General features: G+C 54.4%; 1 protein-coding gene across 1 annotated transcript; it reads left to right on the top strand.

Annotated features, from left to right (window-relative positions):
* The first annotated feature begins 285 nt into the window (after nucleotides 1-285).
* Nucleotides 286-7,735, top strand: SLC22A6 (solute carrier family 22 (organic anion transporter), member 6). Its single transcript, XM_012665328.1, has 10 exons — nucleotides 286-971; nucleotides 1,378-1,481; nucleotides 1,732-1,886; nucleotides 3,098-3,266; nucleotides 3,734-3,857; nucleotides 4,007-4,122; nucleotides 5,149-5,363; nucleotides 5,499-5,607; nucleotides 6,953-7,156; nucleotides 7,458-7,735. Exons 1-10 carry the CDS (start codon nucleotides 603-605, stop codon nucleotides 7,549-7,551), a joined length of 1,659 nt encoding a protein of 552 aa, XP_012520782.1. The 5' UTR covers nucleotides 286-602; the 3' UTR covers nucleotides 7,552-7,735.
* Nucleotides 7,736-11,774: the final 4,039 nt, after the last annotated feature.

Raw genomic sequence — 11,774 nt, 5'->3', positions numbered from 1 at the left:
CAAAGACAGACTATTTGGATCCTGTCCACTAAAAAGGACAGTAACCCCTCAAGAGGCCACCACACTTCCCAGAGCCCAGTCTTATCACTAAAAGGAAGACAAAAAGATCTCGCTCTGTCCCCTCCTGCCCTCAGCTGCCCAGATGGGCCCTCCCAGCACATCCCTCTCCCCACTCCCACTTCAGTCCACCCTCTCCTGCCCTTTATACCCAGTTGGAGAAATTCCACTGACACAAGGAATACTCGGAGGGTTAATCCTTCTGATACCAAGTCACACTTTAACTCATTCCCTCCAGGGCAAGGATTAAAAGCTGCCTATGGAAGGGTCAGGGCTACAGCAGACCCTGAAAGCTGAGCTCTCCCCGACCCCCGAAGTGAGGAGCTGCAAGGGAAAGGGAGGGACAGAACAGGGAGAGAGTGGGAGAAGGAGGGGCAGGCTGCTGTCCCCCCACAGAGCCAGCTCAGACTCAGCTCTAGGAGCAACCCAGCTGCAGAGGCAACGGCAGCCCTGCTCCTCCAGAGAGGGACGGCAGGCAGACAGACAGACAGAAGTCCTGGAACTGGAAGGCCTCAGCCCTCAGCAGCTCGGCTGGGCCTGGCCCCATGGCCTTCAATGACCTCCTGAAGCAAGTGGGGGGCGTCGGCCGCTTCCAGCAGATCCAGGTCACCCTGGTGATCCTCCCCATGCTCCTGATGGCCTCCCACAACACCCTGCAGAACTTCACCGCTGCCATCCCCGCCCACCACTGCCGTCCACCTGCCCACGCCAACCTCAGCAAGGACGGGGGCCTGGAGGCCTGGCTGCCCCGGGACCAGCAAGGGCGGCCGGAATCCTGCCTCCGCTTCACCTCCCCCCAGTGGGGACCACCCTTTCCTAATGGCACAGAGGCCAATGGCACAGGGGCCACCGAGCCCTGTACCAATGGCTGGATCTATGACAACAGCACCTTTCCGTCCACCATCGTGACTGAGGTGAGGACCTGGGGCTCCCCGCTCCATGCACCATCCAGATTCTGCCTTCCCCTCTGAGACAGACAGACAGACGGGCGGATGGACGCGCGCGCGCGCGCGCACACACACACACACACACACACACACACACACACACACTGTCTCAAGTTCTCCAGGGGCCAAGGTAGGAAGATGGAGAAAGAGATTCAAGATGGGGGCCTTTGTAAAAAAGGTCTACGTGGGTTAAAACAAAATGCTGAGTTAAAAAAAAAAAGTGCTCTCAGCCCCCGGGACCAGGCAGGCAAACAGCAAGGAAAATGCCGGGGAAGGAGGTGACATGGACCCCAGAGGAACAGCCTGAAGGAGGGGAGGGGACTCCCTGCAGCCAGGCTCATCTCTACCTGACCCTTGCTCCTGCTCCCCACAGTGGGACCTCGTGTGCTCTCACAGGGCCTTACGCCAGATGGCCCAGTCCTTGTACATGGTGGGGGTGCTGCTCGGAGCCATGATGTTCGGCTACCTGGCAGACAGGTCAGTCCTGGGTGGGGCCAAGGGCTGGGCCTGGGGGCTCCTTGGCTGCAGGCTCCTCGGGTGGCCTCGGTGGGAGGTTGGTAGTCCCAGCTGGGGCTGGGTTGAGGATCTACAGCACCAGCCTCATACTTCAGAGGTCCTCCAGAGACCCCCAGCCCAGGCCTCATCCAGGGCAAGCACTCCTCTCCCGGCCCAGCCTGGCGCCTGTCAGGCCCCAGACGGCTGCTGTAGGTCTCCGCTCCCCTCACAGGCTGGGCCGCCGGAAGGTGCTGATCTTGAACTACCTGCAGACAGCCGTGTCGGGGACCTGCACAGCCTTCGCACCCAACTTCCCTGTCTACTGCATCTTCCGGCTCCTCTCGGGCATGTCTCTGGCTAGCATCTCCCTGAACTGCATGACGCTGAGTGAGGGACACTCACCCGCCCACTCCCCTCTGCCCACCCAGCCCCACGGCCCCTCTCCAGCCCGCTCTCCCAGCCCACCCTTCCTGAGCACTGCCTGCCCTCCACCCTTGCCTTGGGTCTGCCCTTCCAGTCCTTCCAGCCGGTGAACAACCTTTCTGTCAGGCTCATGCCATCCTGCCCCCTCATTTAGAAATGGGATTGCAAACTCCACTGAGAGAGGCGGCAGGTCGTGCAAACGGCTGAAGCAGACCAAGTGCTGGGGGCATTAGGGAGCAGTGAGAACTACGTTCACAGGAGAGGCGCACCCCGTCCAGAGACACCACAGACACACAGACACTCCAGCCTAGATGTCCTAGGGCTGTTAGATCTTCCCCCTCCCTTCCGATTAATGTAAAATATCCCAGTTTTTTAATGTTTGCAAGTCACGCTAACATTTCTAAACACAGAGCAAGCCAGCACCATGCAGACCAAACACACTGATGCAGAGCCTGGTCTGTCCATGGCCATCAACGTGCACCTTCTGAGAGGTCACCCTCCTCCCCCTGTTTCTCGGATGAGGAACGTGAGGCTCAGGAGAAGGGAAAGAATGTACCCAAGGTCATCCCTCAGCCCAGAAGAGAATCCGTTATTTGGATTCTCTGGAGTAAAGGAATTAACTGGGACTGGGCTAAGGCCCGGGCAGGACACCTAAGGAATCCAGCCCCACAGTCCAGTCTGAGCGCCCAAGCCCCTGCCCCAGCAGATGAGTCAGGAGCCCACTAAGAACAGAGCTAGGACTTTTCGGACACAGCAGAGAGGGGGTCCCACTCCCACCTCGATACTCCAGGATGGAGGAAAACCGCTCGCTGCCTCCTCCAAGCTGCTCTGTCCTCGGGGGGTGGACTCCAGTCCAGGGCGGAGGACGAGTGAGGAGGGGGTGAGGAGTTGCTGAGTGCTCCGAGAGGCTCTGAAGGGGGCTCTAGCGAGACAGCAGTCCGAGGAGGAGCAAAAAGAAAACATCAGGAGTGTGGAGGAGGCAGTTCCTGGGCATTCTGAACCCACCTCCCCATCCCACCTCCACTCAAAGTCCCCCACTCCTTGTACCCTGGCACCCAGCCTCACGCGGGGCATCTTCCACTGAGCCCGGACAGATGAAGGTCTGACGGAGGGAGGGGTCTTTATCTGCCCAGCAGCCCGGTTGGTTGCACCACCTGTTCTAACCCTCTTTCCAGATGTGGAGTGGATGCCCATCCACACACGGGCCTATGTGGGCACGGCGATTGGCTACACGTACAGCCTGGGCCAGTTCCTCCTGGCCGGCGTGGCCTATGCTGTGCCCCACTGGCGCCACCTGCAGCTGCTGGTCTCTCTGCCGTTTTTTGCCTTCTTCGTCTACTCCTGGTGAGTGGGGCCCAGGGTGGGAGGCGGTTGCCACAGGAGCCCAGAGGGCTGCAAGGGACAGGACATCTCCCAGAGCTCGTACACACGCCCCACTCCACAGAGTCAGAGAAGGTCAAAGCCAGAAGGTCAAACTCAGTCTGATGCCAGAGTGCGACAGATGGGGAAACCAAGCTTGTGCGGAGAAGGCTTTGCCCCAGGACATCCAATTCTCCGCCTCCCCTCAGTTCTCCAGGCGGCCTGCACTGCTCCCCTACCCAGCACCCAAGAGCTGAGCTTCTGGGGAGGAGAATGGGTCATCACCAAGCTGGGCACTGCCTTGTGGTCCTAGAGATTGGATTTGGCAAGGTCCCTGGGCTCCCAACCTTAAATAAAACCCCACTGCAGTCCCCTGTAAACCCAGCCCCAGCCCCACCCCAGCTCACTGGGGCCGAAGCCACGCCAACACCCACCCCCCACCCCTGCTCCAGGTTCTTCATCGAGTCCGCCCGCTGGTACGCCTCCTCCGGGAGGCTGGACTTCACCCTGAGGGCCCTGCAGAGAGTGGCCCGGATCAATGGGAAGCGGGAAGAAGGGGCCAAGCTGAGTATGGAGGTAAGACCCCCTGAGACCTCCCATGGCATTCTCCAGGGCTCCATCCCCAAGCCCCAAACCCAGCGCCCAAGAGGCTTCCCTGAATAAGGGATAGGCTGGGAGGATCCCCTAGGAGGAGCCCAGGCCCTGAGCCCTGCCTGTCCCAGCAGATGCTCCAGGCCAGTCTGCAGAAGGAGCTGACCAGGGGCAAAGGCCAGGCCTCGGCCATTGAGCTGCTGCGCTGCCCCGCCCTTCGCCGCCTCTTCCTCTGCCTCTCCATGCTGTGGTAGGCCTGGACAGACTGACAGACAGGCAGACAGACGGACGGAGACAAAAGGCTGGCTGGGGAGGGAGCAGACACAATGGGTGGAAGAGGCCAGACAAGAGGGAGGAAAAGTCAGCAGTCCACTCAGAAACAGTAATTCCACACCAGGGACAGTCCTGAAGAGCCAGACACCCTCCAGTCTCAACTCAGTCCAAGTCTCCAAACTGGACATGCATCTCCCCACCTTCTCCTCCTTTCACCAACCCCGCTGCAATGTGGAAACACCTCGCCAGGACCAGTGAACTCCAGAGTCTAAAGAATCACATCGTGAAGGAAGAGAGCAGGCTGGCTTGTAAAATATCTGGAGACATCACCGGCCTTATGACGCCCGCCGGAAACACGGGCACAGGCAACAAGAGGACTAAAACTTTGGCCAAGGCTGATCAAACCCATAAATCTTCCTGTCCCTTTGCAACAGTCCGCATTATCCTTCCTTCCCATCACCATAGCAATCCCATGACAGTAAAGGCAAGCGTGATCAGAAGGAACAATCCTGGCAATGAATTCTTTGTTTCCAATCTGGGATTTACTCTCAGTCGTCAGTTCTATCCAATAATGTGAGCTTCATTTTGTGGGTTCTTGATGTCTTAAAAAGCACAACGCTCATCCCAGTACCATGGACAGATCCCAGAAGGCTCTGGTCTCTCCCTTGGCTTGGATATCACCTGCCCTCCCTCAGCCCAGCATCAATAGATAATATAAACACTAAAACAATGTAAATCCTACGTAGCGACTAAGTGAAAATTCCCCAATACATGGGATATTCTAGCTATTGGAAGATTGGGAAATTTAGAGTATTAGAAGATTATCCTAATACTTAAACTACACAGTTTAAGTATGCATTTAAATATTTAAAGAAATATTAGCCAAGGCTGACTCCAGCTCCTTAAGCAGGGTACCCAATGTAGCTCATCCTTATTTTGAAAGAGCACCCCACTTTAAGACTCCTTAATAACTGCATACCCCTCACCCCACTCCCCACACTAGGTTTGCCACTAGCTTTGCCTACTATGGGCTTGTCATGGACCTACAGGGCTTTGGAGTCAGCATGTACCTAATCCAGGTGATCTTTGGTGCCGTGGACCTGCCTGCCAAGCTTGTGTGCTTCCTTGTCATCAACTACCTGGGTCGCCGGTCTGCCCAGATGGCCTCACTGCTGCTGGCGGGCATCTGCATCCTGGTCAATGGGGTAGTACCCCAGGGTGAGTACCCATGAGCACCTTGGCCCCTCATCCTCAGCCCCATCCCCACACACAGCCCAACCTCTGAGAAGGGAGGGAGGCAATGCCTCCAAGCCCCCAGTCCCAAGCTCCTGCTGTCCCCTCCTTTCTCTCTAGGCCAGTCCATTGTCCGAACCTCCTTTGCTGTCCTGGGGAAGGGCTGCCTGGCTGCCTCCTTCAACTGCATCTTCCTGTATACTGGGGAATTGTACCCCACAATGATCCGGTGAGCAGGAGCCTGATGGGGGAGGCGGTCTTGGGGAAAGACCTTCTCCTGTGCACAGGTCACACCCCAGAACATAGGCCAGTACACCCCAGCCCAAAGGTCCCCTCCCAACTCTCAGCAGTGCAAGGCACATAGTAACCACTCTACACATACTTCATGGCCTAGCTAAATACAGGTGTTCCTGTCCTTTAACCACCTACCTGACAATAGAAGATCTCAAAAGGAGCCACCAACTGGGGCAGGATAAGGAGCCAAGAAGGCACATCTCAGAGGCAATGAATGGAAGTCCTGTCTTAATTTCCAAAGCACAAGTTAGAAGCTGCCACCAAATCTAAATTCTATCTATAAACCAAGTTGTACATCTGAAAGCCAAGATCACAAACATGAAAATAATTTTCTATCACAAAAACCACACCTGATAGTATGCCAGCAGCAGGGATAAACATAGCATTGATTTTTTGAGTGCCAAGATGGCTGGGGGGGGTGGTATTTTTGCATTAAGAAACAAGAAACACAAGCCTATTTTAAGAATGGGATGTAAAATTCACATGAGATGTCAAAGAAATGTCAGGTCTTCCTAGGCTGGAATGAGAAACCCGAGAGGTCATGGTTACCACCCTGTACCCTTATGGGATTTCAGGGGAAAGAACAATAATAATATAAAGCACCTACTGTGTGCCAGGCAGTATCATAAACTTTTTACAAATATTAACTCATTTAATCCTCATAACAAGCCATGAGGTAGGTACTATCATTATTCCCATTTTACAAATGTGAAAGCTGGGGCACAGGGAGGTTAAGCGACTTCTCCAAGATCACACAGCTAGCAAATGGCGAAGAGTGCATTTGAACCCCAAGCAGTTTGTCTCCTGAGTCAATGTTTTTAACCTCTTCTCTCATAGAGAATGTTCTTAACATGTTCTCAACATGCAGACTCCAGCTTCTTCCCCTAGGGATTCTAATCCAATAGGTCCATGTGGGGCGGGGGGGACAGTAACCCACAAAGCCTCTGGGTGATCTGAGAACTGTCAGTCTAACCCAACTGTCTCATTTGACAACTAAGGAAACTGAGTCCCAGAGAGGGAACAGGGCTTGACCAGGGTCACACAGCAACTTAAGGGCAGAGGCAAAATTCAATCTCAGGTCTCTGATTCTCTGCCCAGAGCCCTTTCCAACATCTCTTTTAAAAAAAAATCACCAAAACAAATGCCAAGTTAGTTTGCTAATTAAATGGAGAAAGAGGAGGTACCGGGGATGCCCTCGGGTACCTGAGCTTCCCCCTCCAAATGTCACCAGCACCTCGTCATTCACGCCAGAACTCTAACCATTCCACCGCGGCCCACAGGCAGACAGGCTTGGGGATGGGCAGCACGATGGCCCGCGTGGGCAGTATCGTGAGCCCGTTGGTGAGCATGACCGCCGAGCTCTACCCCTCCGTGCCGCTCTTCATCTACGGCGCTGTCCCCGTGGCCGCAAGCGCTGTCACTGCCCTCTTGCCGGAGACCCTGGGCCAGCCGCTGCCAGACACAGTGCAGGACCTGGAGAACAGGTGGGCCCCCACCCAGAGAGGAGCAGTGACTCATTCCAGGTCACGCCTGCAGGCTGGGGGGGCGCTGAGCCTCAAACCCAGGCTTCCTCTTCCAGACCAGAGTTCTTCGTCCCTTTATCTCAGTTGGCTGAGATTCTTCTAGAATGCTTTCTGGGGTTCCCAGCTCCAGGGAGCAGTAGATGCTTGGGGCAGAGAGCAGGTGGCTGGGAATAGCTGAGTGGAGAGCCCCCGAGGCGCCCCAACTCCCAGCCCTGGTCTGGAGGCTGCATACCCAGCATCCTACTCTCCCGCCTCCCAGGAGGAAAGGGAAACTGAGGCGACAGCAACGAGAGCAACAGAAGCATATGGTTCCACTCCAGGCCTCGGCACAGGAGAAGACTGGACTCCAGGACTGAGAAGGAGCCTTACCGAGCCCTAACGGGAGTGAGAGTCCGCCAGGTCCCGGGCCACTCACACAAGGAGGGGGGAGGGGAGATGAAGGCCCAAGTATGGGGGCTGTGGTTCAGGGAAGCACCTCCCCTGGGGTCCCCCTTCCTGAATAGACCCCACCGAGACCACATCATTAAAAGATTCGACTGCATCCAGCGTCCCTCCGTGTCTCTCTTGTCACAAATCAAGCAGGCACTCCACACTCCCCACCAGCTTTCAGCCCAAAAGGTCATGGCACATCCTCCTACCGCTTTCACCCCCGGGACTTTACAAACCATCCAGTTAGAAAGGACTCTCTTGCCTTGGGCCCCCTCTCTGGCCCTCTTTCCCTCTCTCCTTCCTACCCCCTCCTCTAGATTATGCGGATATTCCTGTGAGTTTTAGCTAAATACCTTATGCCCCTCCCCTCCCTGTTTGCCAGAAATGGATTGAAATGAAAGCAGCCAATCCAGGCTTTGTTTCAGGCTCCTCCCCCTCTGTGAGAGCAGGTGGGAACCTTGGCAAAGGAGGAAAAAAGGACAACAGCTGTAAAGTCAGGATGTCAGCCCCTCTGGCATCATGGTCAGGAGGCTGGAACCTCCAGCTTCCAGCAGGATCCGGACTCAGACCCAGCCTGCCACCGCCGGCTCTGGGTTAGCCTGCTAGCTGACCTAATCCCACCCACTGCACCTCGGGAGCTCACTCTGTTGCTCTGCCTCCTGTGGGCCCTGAGCTGGAGGAGGGGACAGAGGAGAGAAGGGCTGGGGGTGGAGAGGGGTGAGGAACACAGCCAACGAGAGCCAGCACTGAGCCCTAACTATGTGCCAGACACTGTCCTAAGCAATTTGCACCATATTGACTCATTTAATCCTCCCAGAAACCCTTTGGAGGTAGGTACTATTATTAGTCCCCATTTCATAGATAAAGAAATCAAAGCACAGAGAGGTTAAGTAACTTGCCCAAGCTCACACAGCTAGTAAATTGTGCAGTCAGGACGAGAATCCAGACAATCTGGCACCAGAATATGAGCACCTGACCCCTCTACTGCCCAGGGCTGTGAGACTCCGAGCCTTTAGCCTCTTCCACCCTCGGGGCCCAGCTTCTCCTCCTTCATCCTGGTCTGAAAAGAAAAGGAGGAGAATGGGAAGGAGGGAGGGGATCCTGGGAGCACCCGTGTGAAAGGAGGGCTGGATGGCAATTTAGGGGTCATAGTCAGGAAAAGACCAAAATGTCCAGCGCCTGCATCAGCAAGCAGCTCACTTCAGAAAAGCCTGGGGTGGTACAGAAAAAGGCAACCCTGGCCAGGCTCAGTGGCTCACACCTGTAATCCCAGCACTTTGGGAGGCCAAGGGAGGAGGATCGCTTCAGGCCAGAAATCAGAGACCAGCCTGAGCAAGAACCAGACCCCATCTTGACAAAATAGGGAAAAATTATCCGGGCGTGGTGGTGCACACCTGTAGTCCCAGCTACTCAGGAGGCCAAGGCAGGGGGATTGCTTGAGCCCAGGAGTGTGAGGTTGTAGTGAGCCATGATCGTGCCACTGCACTCCTGCCTGGGTGACAGAGAGAGACCTTGTCTCAAAAAAAAAGAAAAGAAACGAAAAAGGCGGCACTACTAGCACCTACAGGCGCGAGGCCTGCCATGACCCGCCGTAAATACAATTGCCCCACCAAGCGTGTCTGCTGACACACTGCCCGTAAGCATTTCCCCTGCAGCTGACCCGCGGCCCAGCCCCTCGTCCCCCAAGGAAATTTTAGTCCTCAGGCTGTCCAAGTTGCCTTCTGGATGGAGCCTTGGGGCTCAGGTTGAGCCGGGGCAATCCGGAGAGGAGGTTGGCCTGGAGACCCCCTGAAAAAGCCACAAGGCCCTAGCAGAGCAGACAGCAGCTCAGACAGCAGGACTCTCGGGACAAAGCTGAGCAGAGCTGGATTCACCATCACCCACCCTACCTCCTGGAAGCATCTGGAGACTTGGTGTCCCCCCATGGTGCGGAAACTCCCATGAGCCCCAAGAACTTTTTGGCCATCGTGGGTCCACTAAATGCCCAAGGGCCACCAGCCCCACCCCTGCTGTGATCTCAAGTAGCAATGCCCTCATGGCTGACCCTCATGGGGCACCTGGAACAGCATCTTCACCAGCCTGGAGCAGCGAGGCAGGACTGAGACCAGGAGCGGGCACCTGGATCTAGCCCTGCTTCTGCAGATCTGGGGGTCTTGAGACCAGTGACTTGCCCCTCCACTGCCTCAAAACCCCACCAGGGAAGGATTGCTTGAGCTCAGGAGTTCAAGACCAGCCTGAGCAAGAGCGAGACCCCATCTCTACTATAAATAGAAAGAAATTAGCCAAACAACTAAAAATAAAATTAGCCGGGCATGGTGGCGCATGCCTGTAGTCCCAGCTACACGGGAAGCTGAGGCAGGAGGATTGCTCGAGCCCAGGAGTTTGAGGTTGCTGTGAGCTAGACTGACGCCACGGCACTCCAGCCCGGGCAACAGAGCCAGACTCTGTCTCAAAAAAAAACCCTCCAGGATGGTACACTCAGGAGGATACGAAACTGCCTGGCCCTGGCAGAGTGCTCACCAGACCCACCTTCCCAGGGTTCCTCGCCATCATCCCAGATCCCGCCCCTGCAACCCTGGCTTCAGTCAGCTCCAGGCCCCTCCCTTAGGCTCTTCCCCCACCTCCCCAGGAGCTTGCATGACCCCTTAGAGAGCTTGCCCAGCTAAGCTTCCTATCACGTGGTGGGCTAAATAACGGCCCTCCAAAGATGCCCACCTCCTGATCCCTGGCCCTGTGAATACGTTATCTTACATGGTAAATGGGATTTTGCAGATGTGATTACATAAAGGATTTGAGATGAGGAAATTATCCTGGATTATCTGGAGGGGGACGCTGGGGGTGGGCCAGATGTGATCGAACAGTACTTACAGGAGAGAGGCAGGGTCAGAGTGGGTAGTGGATATGACAACAGAAGCAGATTCACAAGGTTTAGATTTAAGTTTGGGACTCCTAGACTCCTCTCTGCTAAACTTCCCTCCCCACCACCACTTAGGTGTTTGAAATTTGTGGAGGGAACATTTTTTGTCATAGGAATAGGGAGCAAAAAGAGAACTCTAGGGAGACTCCATTGCCCCATTGCGTCTCCCCTCTCAAGAAAACCATCTGTGATGTTCTCTGAGATGTGACTGTCTCCACGTGGCTCAGGTTGTAGTCATAGAGCAGCAGCTGACTCAGTTGCAAAATGCTGGAGCAATATGCTAGATGAACTGAAGCTTGGTTTCCTAGGCCAGCTCTAGGGGGGTCTGTTCTTGCTTCCCAAATCACTCACCGAAAAAGAAGCCCATATCCCAGCAGCAAGTGCCATGTGAGCCTCACCCATAGAAGAAACCAAGCAGCCTGTAAGGGCCCGAATCAGGTAGAGTTTCAATTTAGGGAGGAGACAATGTTGAGTGTGGACAGGACGTCTGCAACTGTGGCAGCTTTCCCAGAGGGAGGCCAGAGCAAGGACTAAGGCAACAAAAAAGGATAATACAATGAAAAGATGGAACTAATCTGGGGTTTGGTGATTTAACCGTGCTGATTTAATCAATCCTGGAGCCACGTACCTCTGCTCTCATTGTTAAGTGTGACAATTTAACTTTAATCCTCCTTATACTTTAAGCCATCATGAGTTGGTTGTTCTGTGGTTTGCAGTCAAAGATATCTTGTATTTTACAGCTTCGTTGAAATATAACAGATGATTAGTTGCTCATATTTACAGTGGATAATTTAGTGAGTTTTGACAGATGCATACACCACAAAACCATCACTGCAATCAAGACAATGAACACCATATCCCTCACCACTGAAAGTTTTCTCGTGCCCCTTCTTTGTGTGGTCATAGGCTTCCATTTCACTTGCACAACTATCAAGGAGTAGATTGGCTGATAGTATGTAAGGTGTATGTTTCACTTTTTAAGAAATAGCCAAACAACTTTCCTAAGTGGTTGTAACATTTTACATTCCTACCTGCAGTATATGAAAGCTCCAGTTGTTCTACATCTTTGTCAACACTTGTTATGATCAATACTTTTAGGCTGGGCACAGTGGCTCATGCCTGTAATCCTAGTACGTTGGGAGGCCAAGGCAGGACGATCGCTTGAGGCCAGAAGGTCAAGATCAGCCTGAGAAAGAGCAAGACCCCGTCTCTACAAAAAATAGAAAAATAAGC

The sequence above is a fragment of the Propithecus coquereli genome, unplaced genomic scaffold (assembly GCF_000956105.1).
Source record: "Propithecus coquereli isolate 6110/MARCELLA unplaced genomic scaffold, Pcoq_1.0 Scaffold120, whole genome shotgun sequence".
Classification (NCBI taxonomy): domain Eukaryota; kingdom Metazoa; phylum Chordata; class Mammalia; order Primates; family Indriidae; genus Propithecus; species Propithecus coquereli.
Note: the sequence above shows the minus strand (reverse complement) of the source record. Positions and strands in the feature narration are given on the sequence as shown.

Coding starts and splice junctions, on each gene's coding strand:
- SLC22A6 (XM_012665328.1), top strand. CDS start 603: ATGGCCTTCAATGACCTCCTGAAGCAAGTGGGGGGCGTCGGCCGCTTC. Junction 1,482..1,731: donor TTCGGCTACCTGGCAGACAG/GTCAGTCCTGGG, acceptor CTCCCCTCACAG/GCTGGGCCGCCGGAAGGTGC. Junction 1,887..3,097: donor CCTGAACTGCATGACGCTGA/GTGAGGGACACT, acceptor CCCTCTTTCCAG/ATGTGGAGTGGATGCCCATC.